Source organism: Falco biarmicus, chromosome 2 (assembly GCF_023638135.1).
Source record: "Falco biarmicus isolate bFalBia1 chromosome 2, bFalBia1.pri, whole genome shotgun sequence".
NCBI lineage: Eukaryota > Metazoa > Chordata > Aves > Falconiformes > Falconidae > Falco > Falco biarmicus.
In genome coordinates, this window is record NC_079289.1 from 77,240,310 (window position 1) to 77,260,101 (window position 19,792).

A 19,792-nucleotide genomic window follows, 5' to 3' on the forward strand; every position below is an offset into this window, starting at 1 on the left:
CCTTATCCACAGGAATTCTGGTATTTAGTGACAAGTTTAGACAAATCCAACATTCATTTGAATACTTCAGACGATCTGGGGGGAGTGCCAGAGGAGTTGCACTTCCAGACTTGAAAGCCCAACGCAAGCTTGCTTTCAGTTTTACTTCATGCGATGGCAAGCGAAACTCGTTCCGACGCGATATTTCTGCACCGTCACGGGCTGCCACAGCCTCACCCCACCCTCTGCTCTCACCATCCATTTCCAAAAAAGTGATTTTCACAGACTTGCGTTTTTCGTATCATTTTCCTCACTTGAAACCAGGTTTTGTACCGGGAGAAGCATGCCGTGCTCCGCAGCCAACAGCTCAATCCAGACCCCAGCCACGTTTTAAATCCCTGACACAAACCTCGAACGCACAAACACGGCACACATTTTCAGACTAAAGCCCTGTGCGTGATAAAAGCTGTTACCAACACGGCAATACTACCGGGTTCTCCTCGCCAAGCGCTCCTGTTGCCACAGCTGTACTTACAAAGCTGCACCTCACAGGCATACAGCAGAAAACGCTCCCTCAGCCAACAAGCTACCGCGGTGAAGCGAGGCAACTCCGACGTCCTGCGATCTTCTGCCAAGGCAGGTACCTGGGTCTCGCCTAAGCCGCCCCCCCCCGACAAGCAGGGCGGTGCCAGGCCCGGCGACCCACACGAGGCATTCTGTCAATCGCAAGCCCCTGCCCGCCACTGACCTGCCGCGCTCCGGCTGAGAAAGCGCAGCCCCGAGCCCCGCAACCGCCGCTCCGTCCCCGCTCCGGGCTCCGCGACCTCAGCCCCCCGCCACCGCCGCCCCGCCGGGGAAGGCCCCGCACCGCCCCCCTCCCCCTCCCACCCCCTGCGGCCGCGCAGCCCGCACGGCGCCCGGCAGGGAAGGCGGCTCGCCGTTGGCACGGCGATACGGGAGGCCGTTGCCGGCACGGCTGCTCTCCCGCCCGAGCGGCCCCGGGCGCGGCCGGTCGAAGCGCCTCCCAGGCCTCTGCCCCCACGGCTCGGGGCGGTACCTGCGTCTCGTCCGTGAAAAAGACTTTGTTCCCTATCCTGAGGCAGACTCGCTCCTCGGGCGGCACCTGCCAGCGCGGCTGCCGAGCCGGGGGCGCCGGTGGGCCGGCGCAGCAGCAGAAGGTGAAGGAGCAGCGGGAGCGGTGGAGGCGGCGCATAGTGCGGCGGATGACCGCGGCCGAGCAGGGCCTCCAGCGCGCCCATAGGTAGAGGTAGCAGAGCGTAATCAGCATGGCGCGCTGCGCTGCGCCCCCAGCCCCGCCCCGCCCCGCCCCGCCGCCGGCCCGGCCTCCCACCGGCCGCCAACGGCCGAGCGCCCGCTGAGAGAGGCCCCGCCCCGCCCCGCCCGGGCCAAACAGAAAGGGGCGAGCCTGCTGGGCGAGCCGGCCGGCCGCTCTGATTGGCTGGCGGCATCGCGCCCTCGGCCCCACGCCCCTTTTAAACCCCCGGCGCGCCGGCTGCGGGGGGGCCTCGAGCCCCGCTGAAGCGAGCGGCGGCGGCTGAGTGCTCGGATCAGGCAGCGCTGACGCGAAGGAGCACCTGGTGCTGCAGGAGGCACAAAATCCTGCGTTGAAGCAATATATAAAAAAAAAGTCACCGAGAGGGCCCCGCGCTGTGTCAGCTGGCCTGTGAGGAAGAGCGGCCTGTGTCCTCCTGCCTTGGGCACCACGACCCGGCTCCTCAGGGAATCCTACAGTTTCTGCTCTCCAAAGCCAACACTGTCCTGATGGACAATGGGTTTGGGTTAACACAGCAGTTCAGTGTTGTGGGGCAGCCCCCCAGCTCTGTGCACCGTTCCTTCTGCAGTTCCGATGCAATGCAGGGAGCTGAACTTGCATTTCCACTGTAGGGATGGGTTTGCTATCCCGGAAGCTGCATTTGACCTTGCCGCTGTGGCTGACAGAGAAGTATATATCCAGTAGGCAAAACAGTGCGAGCCAAAGTATTCATTGGTTGGTTTTGTGCAGCAACAGGGAAGGACCTCACCTTCCTCAGACATGGCTCTACACTGCCCATGGTATCCAACCGGAGCACTATCCCCTCCGGCACAGAATCTCCAGGTCCCACACCTCTTCCAGCACAGCCGCCAGAGGGCAAAGCGGGCACAAGCGGATGCATTTGATTTCAGCCCGTTCCTTCCGTTCTCTAACGAGAAAGATGAAGTCAGGGCTTAGAGGGGCTGGTAACTGAAGCTGGAGTGAAGAGCAGCCTGTGGAGGAATAAAACTGTAGGATCTGCACGTGCCACATGTTGCTAACACAGCTTGCCGCTACAGAAGATGCAACAGACTTGACAAGATACCCTTTACTCCTCTGGTGCATGGAAGTTATTAAATAACTTCTGTATTTTATATAAGGTAGTCACAACATTGAGTTCTGTGTAATGAACACATGTATCAGTCTGATCCTACAGGTATGTAGTAAGTGAGTGAAAAAAGAAGGGGGGAAAAGGCAAAAAGGCTAGAAGAAAGAAGCCAACACCAACATTAAAGTTGCAGCTGACCAATGCATGACATTAGTTTCCTGAACAGGGTGTGAAGCTACATTCTTTTTTATTGTTCTGAACTCAAGGCCTTGTATGCACTTGAAAATTACTAAAATAGGCATTCTAAAAGAACCATTTCCTAAGTGGATCTCCAGCAACAACATATAGCACTGCAGATAAACAAGGAATAAATTGGCCCTGTGCATTTTGGAGCAGGCATCAATATGAAAAAAACACTACCAGTCATATGACAGACATTTTAACTACTATAAGTCTGCACCCACACCAGAACCTTGTCCAAAATAATAAGAATCACTGACATAATTTTGATTTCCACAATGTATGGCAGAAGCAGGTGACAGTTTCAGTTGGAGGGTCAAATAATTTAAATAATTCTCCTTCTCCATCTCAAGCTTAAGATATACTTGCCTTGTGCTGCTGCTATATCCTGTACATATTCTACAGAGAGAGGAACAGTGTCTCCAGTGGTCCTAACCTGGCATTATACGCTGTTCCTTTGTGTGCCACTGTCTTGTGCAGGAAGTCAAAATACTTACCCAGGCACATCAAAAGAAAGAAAACAAGCCAAGTATACAACCTCAAAAGAAAGCTCTCAACTTTGGAATCCACTTTCCCTGTAACAATTCAACAGCACATGCACTGCTGACCTTCAGAGCACACACAACTTCAGAGCAAAACACAACTGTTTATATAATCTTTCCACAATTAGGAACATGCTTTGCTTAAACCTGTAGTGGCATTGAATGCAGACAACTATATTATGATCCTTTTTGTTTTTAAGGTTCCCTTACCCTGGAAAAGTTTATGAGTACCTGAGAAAACTGAATCAAAACTTCACGATGCAAAGGAATCTAAAGCAGAACAGTATACAGGCAGAAACAGTCACCATTTTAAAGCAAGTTTCTACATATATTTGCATAGTCTCAATTAGAATAATTTGAAGCCATAAAGTTGCTGTAGGTTTTCTAGTTTCTATTATAGTATAGCTTGGACTTCATCATGACATGCCGTGATTAAAATGTTAAGAATTCTAGATTGGGAAACATCCTTTTTTTATTATTGTGAAGCCAAGGCCTTGTACACACCAGGAAATTTACTAAAATAGGTATTCTTAAAATAACTATGTCAATCAGTTCCTCCTGACAGGAGGGTGGAAGGAAGCCTTGGAAAGAAACCGTGAGCAATATTAGCCCTCAGACTTCCCAGAACATCTGGGGTTTTGTCATAGAGGAAAGATTACTGAAAAATGGTGCAAGATGCTGAACACACATACACACACATACACATACGACATTGTTTAAAAATAATTTGAAAAACCTTGAAGAAAGTGAGTAGGCTAAATTTTGTATAGCTGCCCACAAGCTTGGAGAATCTGATGCCTCACACCCCCCCCACACACAATGGGAGAGAAACACCAGCTTCTGCCTGTGGGGGGTAGATCTCCCTTAGGTCTTCTAACAGTCCATATGGGAAGGCCCTCAAAGGAGGCAACTCGGAACAGGGAGCCAACTCTACCATGTAACCTCAGCATACATAAGTGTCTCTTTCTGACTTGAAAGGAATATTATGAGGCTGGCCTTGCTGTGCTTTGTGTATGGCTCGGTTTCTTCCTCCCTCTGTTCCCTAAAAGCTTTTCCAACAATTTCTCTTTGAGGAACTTTGCATGCTATTAGTGGCTACAAATGCCTATGTCACATTGATTAATACCAGATATTATTCAAAACAATACATGTTGTAGAGCTATCCTGTTTCCTTGACTATATCAATTTATATAGAACACTATTCTTGCAAATGCAGAAGTGCTTTCACAAGAAAACTGAGTAAAACATGTTTCCCAAAAAGATAAAAAACCTCTTCCAATTAACACAGAATAATTATCTTATGGCTCATCTCTCTATAAGAATAAAGTCTGTCAAAGTTATTCTCAGGTAGTATCAGAAGTCTGAAAAATATTCCTGGCTTCTGGGAAAATTGGATGAGCAACTGTAACAGAATCTGTTTTCTGATTCTGTGAAGTATTCACCAAATACAACACCTTGTTTTAAAATCAAGCATATAGTTCTTAATATTAGACAGCTATGACTGGCCTAATTGCTGCATCATTTGTTTTTTATTTTTAGAAACTAGAGATCATACAACGCTACAGCTGCTTCTATTTTACTGGAATAAACCATTTTCCACGGATCTGCAACCTGATTTTAGCTAATGATTTCCATGAAAATACCAGTTAAAGTTGTGTGCTTTGATTAATTAGTACAATAATGTAATATTAGCTTACAAATTTTCTACAGTGTTACAGGTATTTATATTAGATTACATTATAACTTTATTTTTAAATTTATATATTCAATAATTTTGTAATAATTACAGTCTTGCAGGGCTTTATCAATAGATTTAATTGAGGGTAACTTTGCATCTTCCAGAGAGCTATATGTTAGTAGTTTAGGCTTTAGTCCTGCACTAATATCCATGTTGGCAGATTCTGTCCAGAGGTATAAATCAATTATCCCCACATATGGATCTGATTGCAAGATCAGGACTATAGACATCAGTTGTGTAATGCACACTTCTCTTTCAACTATCAAGTTAAATTAGGTCTAAATAAAACTAAGCTGTTGAAATTATATATGTGTATTTAAGACTGTAACTCAGCAAGATATTTAATTACAATTTAGGTTACTTAAGAAGTTTGCCATTTTTTCTCAGGACCCATGCTGCTATTTAATATATATTTTGTTATTTGAATATTATTCACTATGCTTCATCCTAAGGTACTGATTTTGATTCATAAATGTTTAAAGTTATTGCAACTGTGCATATATTTTCTTCTTTGAGATACGGTATTATTTACCTAGTTATAACTTTACAAATATCACAGTATTTAAAATAGGGAGGAAGTAGATTTAGACTGTAAGTCCTCTATTACATATTGTCAGTGCTTCCCAGAACAGCATTTATTTAATGGCTTTGGCTTTTGAGTTTAAAACATGTCTATTTGTCACAGCAAGAAGGGATGTTTTAAAGAACAGGAGAAATTTACCTCAAAAAATCCAATCCCAGATTCTGTCACTGAAGACTACTTCAAAAACATCAGAACCTGTGTTACTTTTAGCAGTCTTAGGAATGCCAAGTAGCTAACACAACCATACAACTTGCATCAATATAGGCAAATCAGTCTGACTTTCAAATCTGACCTAAGCTCCTCCCTGTTGGAAAAAAGACACTTAAATTTAAGCAATATCACCAGACTGCACAAAACCCCGTACACGCAAAGGTGTACATACACAGTTTTCTAATACAGAACAATTTCAAGGGGGAAATGATGTCTCCAAAAGAATATATCCAGTGGTCCTTATCTGTGGGACCAGCCCCTTCTTTCTGACTAGACATGTGCTACCTCCAGTTGGTTAATTACTTGAAAAAGAGCCACAAGGCTTACCCAGGAGGGATGTGACTCCCACTGAGAATTTTGAGTGTCTTCTCAAACTGACTGTTTTGATGGTTTCTTCAGCTAAGCCAGCTAGAGGGACCTAATTTGTACTAAATAATCAACAGATATTCCGTGCTTAGTAAATTACATGATTTTTTTCTCTCTGGGAAGAAAGTTAACATTAGATACCAATTATATTTGGGACCTGAATCTGTTTCCTTTGATGCCAATGTGTGAACAGCACCAGTGGAAACAGAATTCAGCTTTAGGTTCCTTAGAATCCTCTTACATCTCTACGGTAGTTGGGAAATAAAGGAAACAAAGTGAACTGTAGCAATGAACCACAACAATGAAAATCCAATAATGTCATCCACCAGGTAATAATTGTTCTTGTACAATGTAACAGGCTATGAGTAGGCACGTAGTAAATGAGAACAGTGGGAAGAAAGCATGGAAGAAGTCTGCTTCTATTTAGTCTTTGTAGGCTTAAAGCACCTAAGTACTGAGTTCAGCTCTGGGGTTCCTAACATAAGGACATGGACCTGTTGGAGCCAGTCCAGAGGAGGGACATGAAGATGCTCAGAGGGCTGGAGCAGCTCTCCTGTGAAGAGAGGCTGACGGAGTTGGGGTTTTTCAGCCTGGTTCTCCAGAGGGCTCTGGGGAGACTTTCTATCAGCCTTCCAGTACCTAAAGGGGCCTACATGAAAGCTGGAGAGGGATTTTCTACAAAGGCCTGTTATGATAGGACAAGGGCTAATGGCTTTAAACGGAAAGAGGGTAGATTTAGATTAGATATAAGGAAGAAATTCTTCACTGTGAAGGTGGTGAGACCCTTGAACAGGTTGCCCAGAGCAGCTGTGGGTGCCCCATCCCTGGAGGTGTCCAAGGCCAGGCTGGATGGGGCTTGGAGCAACCTGGTCTGGTGGCAGGTGTCCCTGCCTGTGGCAGGTCCCTTCCAACCCAAACCATTCTATGGTTCTATATATCACATACTTTGAAATTAAAGACTCCTCAAAGCAATGACATTTATACCCCTTATTCTTTGATAGACAAGTAATCTTTTTTGAGCTTTCTTCTCAATCCATCAAAAAGCAATCAAATTAAAGGAACATCCCTGTAGTCTTGAGGAAGTCACTAGGCCTGTCTTTAAATCCTTTCACCTTCACTCATTTTTAGTATCTTTTTCAAATAAAAATAGGACATGGAAAAGATTTCGTTCAAATTCATTGAATTCTTTGAATTCAAATATATTCAAAAAATATATTTGAATTCAAAATAATTCTTAAAATCATTTTACATTTTAAATTCTCTTCGAGTCTCTGTTACACTTCTTTAGGACAGGATGTTGATGAGTTTTCCCAAGACATGCAAAAAGAGTATATCATGTATTTCATACAGAGCAAGTAAAGATTTTGTAAAACAGTGACAGAAAAAGATAAAGGGTGTGGACTGTTTTCTGTCTTAAAGGGTGCCAATTATTTTCCATGTTATTTGCTAACCAAACTTCACAAAAAGCCTCTGTTTCCCTGGCAGTGCTCTTCCCAGGACAGCCTGCCAGCCTGAGAGCTCTAGCTTTGAACTGTTTGGGGGAGTCAAAAGAAATCTCATTAAGGACATGTCTCTCCTTTTACCTGAGGCCGTGTTTGTTTTAGGTGAGTATTCTTTGGGAGTTAAGATAAAGGAGGGGCTGAAAGGCCCAGGCAGGCACCCAGCCTGCTACAGGCTTTAGAGCATCAAACGCCATGGAGGGTGCAGCTGCAAGTCTCCTACTCCAGGCTGCAGTGGGTGGCATCTGCCACTGCTCCTGGGGTGCCCCGCAGCAGCAGCAGCAGCACCCGCCCCTGCCCCAGCCCAGGGAGCACCCCGAGAGGTAAGGCTGGTGCAAGCACGTTTTTTTCAGCAGCCTTCCTTTCAAAACTCTGACTGTAAGTATCATTTGAATGTAATAATTTCAGCATTGAATAGACAATGGAAAACAATTTCCAACTCCAGAAATATATGTTTCACTTGGAACAGGTATTTTATTTGTTTTGCTGGTATTTATCCTTTTCTGACTAATATTTCAGAACTTAGATATGGAAGTCAATTAAAATTAAGGTTGCAATAACTGATTTATTATTTTTTTTATTTACCTTTCGTATCTGAAAGCACTTTTCCATTTTCATAACTGTACAGATCTGCTGCACAGCAGTGCAATTGAAAGTACTGTTAAGAAGAGCATCCATAATTGTAGTCTCCCCCACCAAACAAAAGGCAGATGTAGCATCCACCACTGTGTATGCTCTCTTAAGCTAATGAGATCAGATTGCCCATGTCAGTTTAATGCTGGAGTTGCTTACTCAGTAAATAACCAGCCATTCAATGACGGCATGGAATCTGTATTTAGACATACTGTCAGAGAGGGAGGTTTATTTTTTTATTTTGTAGCAGTGCTGCATAAATAAAAAGATTTCAGTATTAATTAAAGCATCATTTGGAGTTCAATGCAGTCACTTTGAGTTGTGAAATCTTAAAGGGAAATAACAGTTAAAAATATGTAAGTGATTGTCTAGTTTGTTTAATCAGATCGTAGACAGAAGACAGACTAATACTGCCATAGAAATCAGATTTACCAAATCAAAACATGTTGAAAAGAAAAAAACCCACATTATTTTAAAAGATGCTAGCAGAATCTAACAAGAGGAGCCGTACTGTACAGATATTACCACAAAGAATTAACTGTGGGAGCGTTATTCTATCTTAATCTTCCAGCAGCCCTGCTTTATGGAGGCCCTGGATGCTCACAGCAAGAGATGGTGAGATGACAGAGAATCAACAAATGGTGAGACTGCATTCTGGAGAAAATAATCCTTATAGAAAACAGGTGAAGAAATTGAAACTTTTTGAACGCAGAAGTGAGACCTGGTCATCTATTCATTTGTTCTTTCAAGCATGTCTTCAGTGTTTGAAAATATGGTTCAAATTACAGTGTTCTGTATGTGATAACGGTTAAGAGTGTCTCTAATTTTGTATCAGATACAGAATCACTATCAATTCTTAATAAGGTGTAGAAAGTAATGCTTACTCAAAACGACCCTTATTTTAACAGCAGTTTTTATTTGCTTAATTATAAAAGAATATCCTCAGTTTGAAAACTCCAGACTACTCTATGTGATATTTTGTATATTAGGGGGAGTTTGAGTGAAAATGACTTGAAGATGAAATTTAAAAAACATACTTTCAGGTGCAGAATTTTACTGAATTTTTTTGAGAAGGATGTTGCTATAGCTAAACTAGCTAGGAAATAAACAGAAAACTGGATTTTGAAGTAGCTCTTACCACGAACATTTGAAAGGCATCAGGATTATTAGTTTTGCTAACAAAAGTTAGCAAACAAACATTAGTTTGCTAACAAAGAACAAAAATAAAGAGAGATTGAAGCACATTCAACATAGGTCCCAATGCTGCAACTTTAAAAAATGTATTGAAATGGTTCTACTCCCATGCCTAGTTCTAAATAGCTGCGTAAGTTTTTGCCGCATCTGATCTGCAGTTACATCTTCAACTTTTTACCACAGGCTCAGCAGGTTAAGACAACAACTCTCCTTAGCACAAGTCTTTAAAGGCTTGCAATTTCTACTATATTCTAGCACATGCAACACCTTTTTCCCTTGTAGTTTTTGTCTGCTGATGATGGAGGTTGTAACTGTACAGATCGGAGGGACTGCCACACTCCTCCCAGCAGGTGCTTTGGGAAAGCCTGTGGAAGAACATCTTTCCAAGCAGTGTTCCAAGCTTTGCCAGAGGCACCTGTAAATTTGCAAGGATGAGAGGAGTCTTACTCTCCTGAGATTACACGCTTACAGTGATGATTTCAAGAAGCTAAGGTTTCTGAAATCAGGAAGTTGTGATTTATTACTGAGGTTATGTTTTTGTAGAAAATTTTATTCAACAAGCTCAAAAGCTTTAATTCACACTGGGGCTTCTGCCCACTTGTGTGAGAAAAGAGAACCATTTATGAAGTTTTCCACATTCATGCTAACAGCCTGGCATTGTTTCAAGCCAAACATAACTGAAAAAGTCGGTTTCAATTGTTTAACATTTCTCCTTCCTACCAGAAGCTTCACAGATCATTCTCATTCATACCTTATGGCCCATCCACACTGCTTCAGCATCCAAGATGCCTCTGTAACTCGGGACCTAATGAGGGCCAAAGGAGGGCTTTAGGAGCCCTTCCATGTGGTTTTTAAGAGGGTCACAACAACTGAGGACAGATGCTTGGATTCTCTGTGTGATGCATAGGTGGGAAGAGGTGCTCCTTAATACATACCTACATACCACAGCTGTGGAAAGCAAGAGGTATCTTCTTCAGCAAAGTTACTGAGGCTTCTAGCAGGCGGCCTTCAAAGATGGATTGAGCACACTGGTTTTGATAGTTAGTTGCATGCTGGCTACTTTTATTTGCTGCAACGTATACATACAAATGCCAATGCTTTACAGATCAGTAGACACTCCAAATGCTGGAGAGTGAAGCAAATAAAAATGTCAGTATCCTCTGTGTGTAATTAAAAAAAAAAAAAAAAGTAGTTTAGGAATATATGTATAAGAATCTAACCTGAGAAACTGAAAGATGCAGAGCAAAGCACTAAAAAATGAAAGTACTGGTACAAAAAATTAGTATTTTTAACTCTAATGCCAAGAACATGTACTACAATATACCCTATAGTTACCTCGACATAATATACTTTTCCTTATATAAAAAGTAACACTTTTCCTACTACCTAAATTCAAATACGCCATTATTTATGCCCAAAGAAAAGCCATGAAAAGTAATTTAAAGTTACTATTGCCATATCTACAACATAATACAAATTGAACATTGACCATTTTCTGCTCTATACAAACTGAGTTAGATTTTGCAGTTAATTGACTTTAATCAGAATTGCTTTTCAGAAATGCTGTGTATAGTCTGTAAAGAAAAAGCATATAAAATGTGTTCAATTAATAAGTATTATTACAGATATAATTATTAAAACCTAATATGTATTCCAAAGAGAAGGCAGTAGAAAATACAGGTCAATAAAGAGAAAAAATACTATTTTATTTTTTATGTAAATATGAAAGGAGAAAAATAACATATGGTATGTGACACAGATACTATGATGACATCTACAATGTTCAGCCAGATCATGAGTCCATTTTACTAGGTACTGTGGAAACAAAGTAAATGAGTCTCCTGCTTAAACACACAGACACAGACACACTCAGACACACACACAGACACACACACAGAGACACACAGAGACACACAGAGACACAGACAGACAGACAGACACACACAGACACACAGACACACACACCACCACCCCCCCAACAAAACCCTAACAGCCTGAAGACAAATAATTTTGGCTACAAGACAAACAGGTGGGTATGAGAGAAATAGGCCAACATAAAAGATACAGAGAGAATTGTATAGCACTCAGTCCATAGCCCGAGGGGTTTTTGGGGCCCACCAAAATATCCATGCTGAAGCCGCTTCCTCAGAAAGACAGATGAATTGCCCTGAGAGTAGCAAAGGTTGTCTTTCTTTGTGGCAGAGTGGGTGGTTTCTAGATTCTGTTCACTAGAAGTTCTAGCACAGCAAAGCTAAATCTTCCAATTTTATGCAACATCAAGTTTATAGCAATAGGAGGAAAAAAGTCTTCTTGTTTGAAGATACAGAAGAGAATACATGCCTACAAGATTAAGTGATAGGGCTCAGTGATTTTGGGACATGCTTTCAGGTTTACATTCCACGTTTATAATCTTAATAGGATTTAGTAACATTAACATTTGCAAATTATTGGGTTTTGTTCTGACCTTAATTTGAAGGAATGTATTCTGTGTATATTTAATTATTATAAATTTTTATTTTTATTCATTTTAATTATTATATTTAAAATACATTTTTCCTACCTACTCTGTTGTATCAAAAATGTTTGTTTTTTTTATTGCTGTTCGCATACAAATATGAGATGCCAGCTGTCTCTTGAGTTTACTGTTTGGACTCGTAACATGCTTGTGTGATCTTTGATTACAGTTAAGCCTGCTGGCTTGAACATTGCAGCTCCAAACTACTAGTTAGCATAGTCAAAGAAGTATTTTATAAAAAAATAACCTCCCAATCCCTTAAAGTAATTGAAAATCCTTTTTTCTTCCCATCAATGAACTTCCATTTGGTGGTGTTATTAGGTCAGCAGTTGCTATAGATATTCCATAAGATTTCCATAGGCAAAATGTACAGCTTCATGGCTTTATGGCTCATAAAATGTACAAACTCAAATGCTTTGTTAAGTGTGCAACTATTGGCAGACTGCAGGCACGTATATTCTCTGAAGTACACTCAGAGTAAAACAACATGCAACACAGCAAACAGCAACATTACTGTAGAATTTTACAGTTAACTGTAGAAGAATAAAAGTGAAATCTTCATTTTTAGCCTATTCTAAATAATAAATATGTCTTTTTACAGTCAGAACTGGGTGGTCAGCTAATAAATTTTAGATCAAAAGGAGCCTTGGGGTTTCAACATCCGGTGAGGTGAGTCAAATCTTATCACTTGGTAAAGGAAAAGTGACACCTTCCAAGACAAGAGATATTGTTTCTTGGGAGAAGTATTTGTCTCTGGGGTATCTCTATTTAGTAATACAGTTTAACTACTCACCAGAGTCCATAGATTTTTATCCCTCTACAAGGAACGATGCCCAGGCTGAACAAAGCCTGAAATGACATGCTAATAACAAAACCAAGAAAAAAGTAGTCTTAAACAACGTTCTTCTCCTTTTCTAAAATATATTTACATTTACTAATATGATAACAAGCCCACAAAGCCCAAATAATTAACATGAACAGCTACTAATGGAATGTGACTTGTTACAGATCTGTGTGTTCAGGTTGCTTAAATTTGCTCTTGGATAAAAGTTGAACTCCAGGTAAAGCTTTTCCTATGCATAGAGGATTCATAAGGGTTTTCACCAACATTTGGATTCTCTAATGCTTAATGACGTAGAAAGTCCCAATTTGGACTTTTGTTTAGAGGAAAACTAATGCAATATCTCTCTTCTTTACAAGGACTTGTTTTTATAAAAGATGTAGAGGCTAAAATTCTGTGCAACCTTTATCACTGTCAAATGTAATTGAAAACTGGCCGAAGCGGAACTGAGAGGAAAGATGCACATACATATGCACACCGAACAACATATGTATACAGACCACATAAGTTTTGCTTTAGTGGGAAAGCTGGTGAAAACCTGAAATGTGACATTTATGATTTCAATACAAACCAATATAAATTATGAAATAAATCTCTCTCAGTGTGTACCTCATCCTCTACCTGGAGAAACAAAATCCACTAAGACCAACCTCTGTGCAACAGGCAACCCACCCCAATCTTAAATTGGTGTCTTAATCTTAAATCCAGAATCCCAGAACATTCCTCAAGCTTCCCCCAGTTGCATGGGACACTTCCATTCTGAACTGTGCTAAAACCCAACCCAACCCATCTCAAGCATGCATCACTGCCCTGGCAACACTTATCAGGATGGGACCTTAGGCAAAGCCAATACATAATATGCACAAAGCAACTGAAGCAACTTAAAATAAACAGTATGTTTTAGTTAGCAACTTTTATTTTAAAGGACAAGGAACCCTAGGATTTTTCTCTCTCCAAATAAAGATTAAAAATAGGTTTTAATATTCAAGCTAGCTTAGCTGGGAATGCATCACAGTTTTACTCTCTCTCTTACGATATTTTTTCTTATTAGACTTTACTTGCCCAAGTCCAAATCCCAAAAGTTTCTTAATAACATCGGAGAGAAGGTTCTGGCGAGTTTTCCAGTACAAGCTACAATTCACTTCTACAATGATGATGCTGACTCTGAGGAAGATGAAGAAGAAATTGGTTCAGCCTAATAATGAATGGTGGGCAGCCTTAACAAACACAAAATAAAAATTTTAAAAATCAAAAGATAAAAAAAGAATTGTCGGAAACATATGGACAGACATCTGACCAAACAAAGAAATACATCAAAGCTCAAAAGAAAACTGTTTATAACTGTCTTACCAAGAAGAATGAGTCAATGCAACTGGAAACTAAAAGGAAATCCTTTTGTGTTTTGAGAGACTTTTAAATAAAACCCGGAAGCTGAAAGAAAGATTATGAGGTTTAAATTAAGTTAAAGTAACACCAATTAAGAACATTCAGAGCACTGTTCTTAGTTACTGTTTTTTACATTGCAGTCCTGATAAAATGAAAATAGGATTGATTATGAGGCAAAACAATATAATGGAGAGCCTCAAAATAACCCAAAGGCTTTGAAACACAATGTTTGAATTTAAGCAAGAAATGATTTAAAATGCAAAGACTATGCTTATTAGCTCCATGGGGCATGTTTATTCTGATAGGAATGCTGTATGCCAAATTGACCTAGCCCACTACCAGTATAACACCCTGTCAAGACAAGTTCTAAATGACAGTTGTGATATTTTCTGGGGTCCTGTCATTCTGTTGTTATCAGATTTCCCCCCTGTAATCAGAAAAGTGCCTTTTTGTCAGTCAGAAAAAAAGCCAGCCTTGATTAAAAACTATGATTTAATGAATCATTGAAACATGCATTATGTGCTATCTTTTTGTCTTCACCACAATATTCAAATACTATTTCTATAGCTTAGTGCACTTTAATCTATGATTTTAATATAACTGACCTGCTGTTGATTCCCATCTAGTGGGATTTGGATGTGTATCTTTCTACTTTGGTACTTCTTTTAAACTGGTGCTCAGGAAGACTTGCGTTACTAATTTTCATAAGCATCTTTAAGCTGTATACAATGTAAACACATTTATTCCAACACTGTTCATCCACTAGAGCAAAACCTGCTTTTTTCATTACAGTTTATTTCAGTCAGAGAATGGGTATAATCTGTCCTGGTTAACCTGTTGTTTGCATAAATTGTGCATGCTCAGAGCATTTGCTAGTACTTGTCTTGCTATGACAGTATTTTTTAATTACCTCAAGGATTAGCTATTTGGTCCCACTATGTTTCAGAATTATTATGCTTCAGGCATCTCATCTCTAACCAAAACTGCCAGTTTCCCCATAAACAAGACAAAGGCAGAATCCAAGGTTCTTGACCTTTTCTGCACTGCTGGTGGTGGTGTAGATAAGGTCAGGCAGTTTTAAGAGCCACTTAAAGTGTCTGTCAGATCTTCCTCTTAGTACAATGTCCTGTCAAACAAAGTGATAGTGTTAAAAATTGTAAGTCTAGCAAATTAGGATTCTAAATGAATGAATGTATTAGAATGGAGGATTTAAAAAAAAGCTCAGTAGACAAACCAAAAAGTGGATCTATTAATTAAATTTACACAAGGAGACAGCATCCTATAATATACAGAATTACAAAAACTAGTTGAAATTGTTAACACTGGTGTGACACATGAAAATTCAGCTTTTACATTTCATTCATTCATTATCTCCACATCTTCATTTCCCAACAAAGGGAACTAAAATCCAGACATTCATTTAAAGGTCTTTCAGTTCTCGCACAAGATATCCTAAAATTATTTATGCTTCAGCTTCATCATTATTCAGTCTGTAGCAACTGAACAAAAAATCATCCAAGATCACTTACCAGGTTCGTGATAACATATTCCCGCCAATGGTGAAATTGCTATGCATTAAGCCTCAACTTCTTCCTTGCAAGAAGCTCTAGTCTCCATCAGGGCTCAGCTGAGTTCACTCCCAACATTTGGAGTTCTGCCATCACCCTGGAGTCCCAAACAAGGCTTTTTCTTACCTTTTAAGACACCTCTGTGTGCATCCCTGCTGCCAGTTTAATCTGTACTGTGACACCAGCCTGCTTGCTGCTGAATTGCTCAGGCCTCCATTGAGGATTACTGGATGTCTGGAGGGATGTGTTGAGGGAACCACCTCCATCCCCTGCGAAAACGGTGGTTACCACACAATCCCCAATGGCACAGCGCTCCCTAACACACATACACTGATGAGCCATTTCCCTTACACAGATATTATCACCATTTAAGGTCCATTATGTAAAAGGAACAATCCATAGGTTCTTCCTTGCTAATCCTTACCTTTCTGTAGGGACCATATGCTGCCTGGTACTTCCTTCTGTACAGCTTCTCTGCCTGCCCTGCTGATGCCCAGCAGTGGGCTGTGGTTACTGTTCAGAAAAGCATCAGATGAGACCAGTGCATGCCTGTGGACACAGATGCCCAGTAAGAGCTGGTGTTAACTATTGTTGCATGACAGCAGTGAGGAACTAATATCTGCAGGACCAGGAGGTAAGTAGAGTCCAGCATCAGTTGCAACTGAGACTGATCTTCCCGCATTAAGGAGAGGTTTTGAGCTGGAGGGATTAGCATCGACAGGTGGGACTATGTGTTGATGCTGAGGACTGGTTATTAACTCCAGACTTAAATCTTCAAAAGCCCTACCCAAAACCACAGAAACTGCAGCTTGGATAACCAGGAGAAGTTACCACGTTTTCAGAAAGACAGAGCTTTTCAAGATCTGTGTCTAGTTAATGCTCATCTTCAGCATCAACACAACACCTTCCAGGCACTCACTTGTGTGGAGCTTTGTTATCCTGTCCTGTGCTCTCACTAGCTGGTGGTCAACCAGTCTGGGGTGGCAAGTGGCTCATGCAGATCTGTGAAAAATCCTCCTGGATTTTTTGGTAGCAGCATGCCAGAACACTGCCAGGTTCTAAGTCAATTTTTGGTTTGTGATGTCTACTCAGTAGTGTACTAACCATTTTTCAGGAGTTCTGGTAAAGAACCTTTGGCCTATTGAAGTTTTATATGGGGTAACTAGTAAAACAAATGACATGAGAACAGATACAGTGTAGACAGTGGCCATATATACTAACAGAACTACCACATCATGACTGGATGGGGCATCTTATTTCAAGTTTCCTGGTAACATGTCCAGGCAGAATCTGAACATTTTTAACTTGTCCAGAATTTCCAGACCTACAGCAAACCAAGTGGGACAGTAGCTCCATTAAAATTATTCCAAGGCAGAAAAGAAGAGCCGTTTTAGACAAATACTGGAGGTTTGGAAATCCCAGACAAGGGGCCACTGAATAAATGCAGATCAACTACCCATAATGTGAGCCATAAGTCTGCTGTAGCCTAGAAAATTAGATGAATACTTGACATGAATGCAATAAAAAGAGAGGGGGGAAAGGATGATCAAGTACACAGTTTACTCAAACAACAAAACAGATCAGAACTCTTCAGCCTGCAAAACTGTGTAAGACAATTTAGTATGTAACTGTTGGAAGAAGGGTTCGCCGGAGTCAAGAAGACGTTCAATATGAGTTATGCATCTTGCTCAACTTTATTAGTTTCTAACACTACTTATATAGAACAGATACACATGCATATTCGTAAAGCAGAAATATAATTGGTTAGTAGTCTCTAAATGTGTGCGGTTCTCACACCCCTAATTATCATGACTAAAATAAGCATTCTATCCATGTAGCTAATTGTGTTGCTGTGCTTCAGCCTTGTAGTTTGTTACTCCCTATATTCCCATACCGGTCCCTATCTTTCTTGGCCCTGCACCAGCTTTCTCAGCAGCTGTATCTTGTTACAGCCACGGCCTGTTGGCACAACATAATTACTTGGTCTCAGGATTCAAGAATAGCTCAAGGCTACCTTTCTTGTTAACTTCAGCACAGCAACTTCAGTACAATTCTGATTACAGGCCTATTCTAATACCAGGCCTGGATTGTGCAGATCTTCAGAGATTCTAAGGCCATGCTTCTGCAGCCATTCTTCTACATATAACCATACTCTCTAACATCTTGAGCGGTTTGGAGATAGCGGAGGATGATTGAACATCAAATGAAAATAATGAGCAGTGAGTTTAAAACAAAAGGAAGCACTTAACCCAACTTGTAACTACACTGTGATGTTGTTGAAACGAAAAGTTTACCTACTTACAAAAAGTAAATGAAAGATTTTAATTAAAAAAAATACTACTATACTACATCTGGCTCAGAAGTTTCATATTGTTGCAGGCTGGGGAAGCATTCTGGGGAAATATTACCAGCTTCTTGCCCTAATCTTTGCTCTTACTATTATAGCAGGTGCTATTAGCCAGTGCCAGAAGCAGGGTATTAGCTGTATTTATCTTCAGTCTCCCACAAAACAGCCATCTTAATATTCATAAATGTGCTACATGCTGGATACATCAGATGTAGATTTAATGACCTAAGCAAGTGTTAGAAATCCACAACTCTGAAACAGAAAAAAGTATCTTCAGTGTGTTCTTTAAGACAGTAGAACATACAGAGTTACGAGAAAAAATACAATTGGATAATGCATGACAGTCTTACCAAAGGCTGTTAGAAATACCAAATCATCTTGCACATCTGCTGAGGTCTGACAACATTGAAGCAGCCTCTACTGATTCAATTTCTCAGTCTCTGCTACACATTCCATTTGGTTTCCCCTGTATTGTCACATTTAACTTTCAAATTAAGGTAATATTACTGTACTATTTACTTGATTGGCAATATTTAACTATAGCCATTAGAGAAAGCAAAAACTGTATTATCCTCTTCCCCTCAAGCCAGCATTTATTTTTTGTTGAGTAACTGTCTTTTCATGGTACAATGTCAACATACTCTTATTTGCACACTTAAATAAAATGTGCATTGTGATCCCTTAACAGTTTGTTAATAATTAAGAGAAGACTAGAAGTGAACTAATCTCTGTTATTCAACCGCAGTTAATTTTCAGTTTTCAGTTCTGGTTTGTTACTTCATCTACAATTTGACCTTGCTAAATTTTCAGTGACCTTAGAGTCATACATCACTTACAGGAAAAAGATAACAAAGCATCCCCAAATAATGAGTTTATCGTGAGTTTACTACTTCAAAGACAAGACCAAACCACAGCATTTAACAGATCAAACTGTTGGCTCACGATCTCTGTTCCACAGAAGTTCCCGCAGCAGCTCAACAGCTGCAACATTTCCAGTAAATGCTACCTTTCATTTTCCATTCTCTAAAATTATGATAGTAAAAGACAAGTTAATGTTCCACTGGTACACAAATGCTGGAGAAGTATCCAGACAACACCTACAACTTTGTATTTCTATTTTATGTATTCACATAAAAAAATCAAAATTAAAGTATATTCATAAAACAACCTTGAATTCTACTTCCAAGCTCTTGGAGGATACATATATCAAAGGGAAGCACATCCTCTCATGTCCAGTGTTCTTTCCAAATACAGTGCAGTAATAATTTGGTTTAAGAGAAAAAGAACTATCATGGGAACAATTTTCTTTCTAGGCTACATCTATACTGAAAGAATGCCAACAGTAGCAGGACTACATTGCCGCAACTGAGAAAAAGGCAACCTTCACTACAGCAGTTTTAAAAGCTCCAGAGAAAAAATCCATCCAATTCACTGAAAGAATTTTAAGTACACTCCGTATAATCATGATTTCCAGACTGGATTAATCTATCTAGCTGCTTTTAGCAAAAGGCTGAGAATTAAGTTGATACATAAGCTGCACAGCATACCAACAAAATTTACTTTGGCAATCTCTCCGTAAGGAAACTGGCAGAAACAGACTAAATGCTTCCAAAACTTTCTCCTCAGAATACGGTTCAATTCATGAATAGAGGGAAAGATACAAACCCCCCCATTCACCTCAGTCGTTTTTAGAGCTGACTGGAAATCTAACAGTACAGCAGCAAGCAGGACTTTGCATTAAACATTTTAGCCACTCAGACTCAAGTGCCCGTGGAAAAGGTGCATTATGGA

The 19,792-nt window shown here is 40.5% G+C and overlaps 2 protein-coding genes across 5 annotated transcripts in view; one reads left to right on the top strand and one right to left on the bottom strand.

Moving 5' to 3' along the window:
• Positions 1-1,285, bottom strand: part of HLCS (holocarboxylase synthetase) — a 127,260-nt gene extending 125,975 nt beyond the window's left edge. For 2 of the 4 annotated variants that reach the window (XM_056329952.1, XM_056329954.1), the window contains exon 1: positions 1,037-1,285. In XM_056329952.1, coding sequence (XP_056185927.1) covers positions 1,037-1,267 — 231 coding nt within the window. In that variant the 5' untranslated portion in view covers positions 1,268-1,285. Of the gene's footprint in view, positions 1-312; positions 430-727; positions 752-1,036 lie in introns of those variants that run through there. The other 2 variants (XM_056329953.1, XM_056329955.1) reach the window with 2 other exon arrangements.
• A 6,177-nt stretch (positions 1,286-7,462) lies between these two features.
• RIPPLY3 (ripply transcriptional repressor 3) lies at positions 7,463-14,036 on the top strand. The gene is made up of 4 exons (XM_056329095.1): positions 7,463-7,840; positions 8,722-8,791; positions 12,461-12,528; positions 13,752-14,036. Exons 1-4 carry the CDS (start codon positions 7,713-7,715, stop codon positions 13,897-13,899), a joined length of 414 nt encoding a protein of 137 aa, XP_056185070.1. The 5' UTR covers positions 7,463-7,712; the 3' UTR covers positions 13,900-14,036.
• Positions 14,037-19,792: the final 5,756 nt, after the last annotated feature.

What these genes read in the sequence shown, in the direction of transcription:
- RIPPLY3 (XM_056329095.1), top strand. Translation starts at nt 7,713, where the DNA reads ATGGAGGGTGCAGCTGCAAGTCTCCTACTCCAGGCTGCAGTGGGTGGC. An exon ending in CCCAGGGAGCACCCCGAGAG is followed by an intron (nt 7,841 to 8,721) that starts GTAAGGCTGGTG and finishes TTAATCTTCCAG; the next exon opens with CAGCCCTGCTTTATGGAGGC. An exon ending in GGGTTTCAACATCCGGTGAG is followed by an intron (nt 12,529 to 13,751) that starts GTGAGTCAAATC and finishes TTTTCTTATTAG; the next exon opens with ACTTTACTTGCCCAAGTCCA.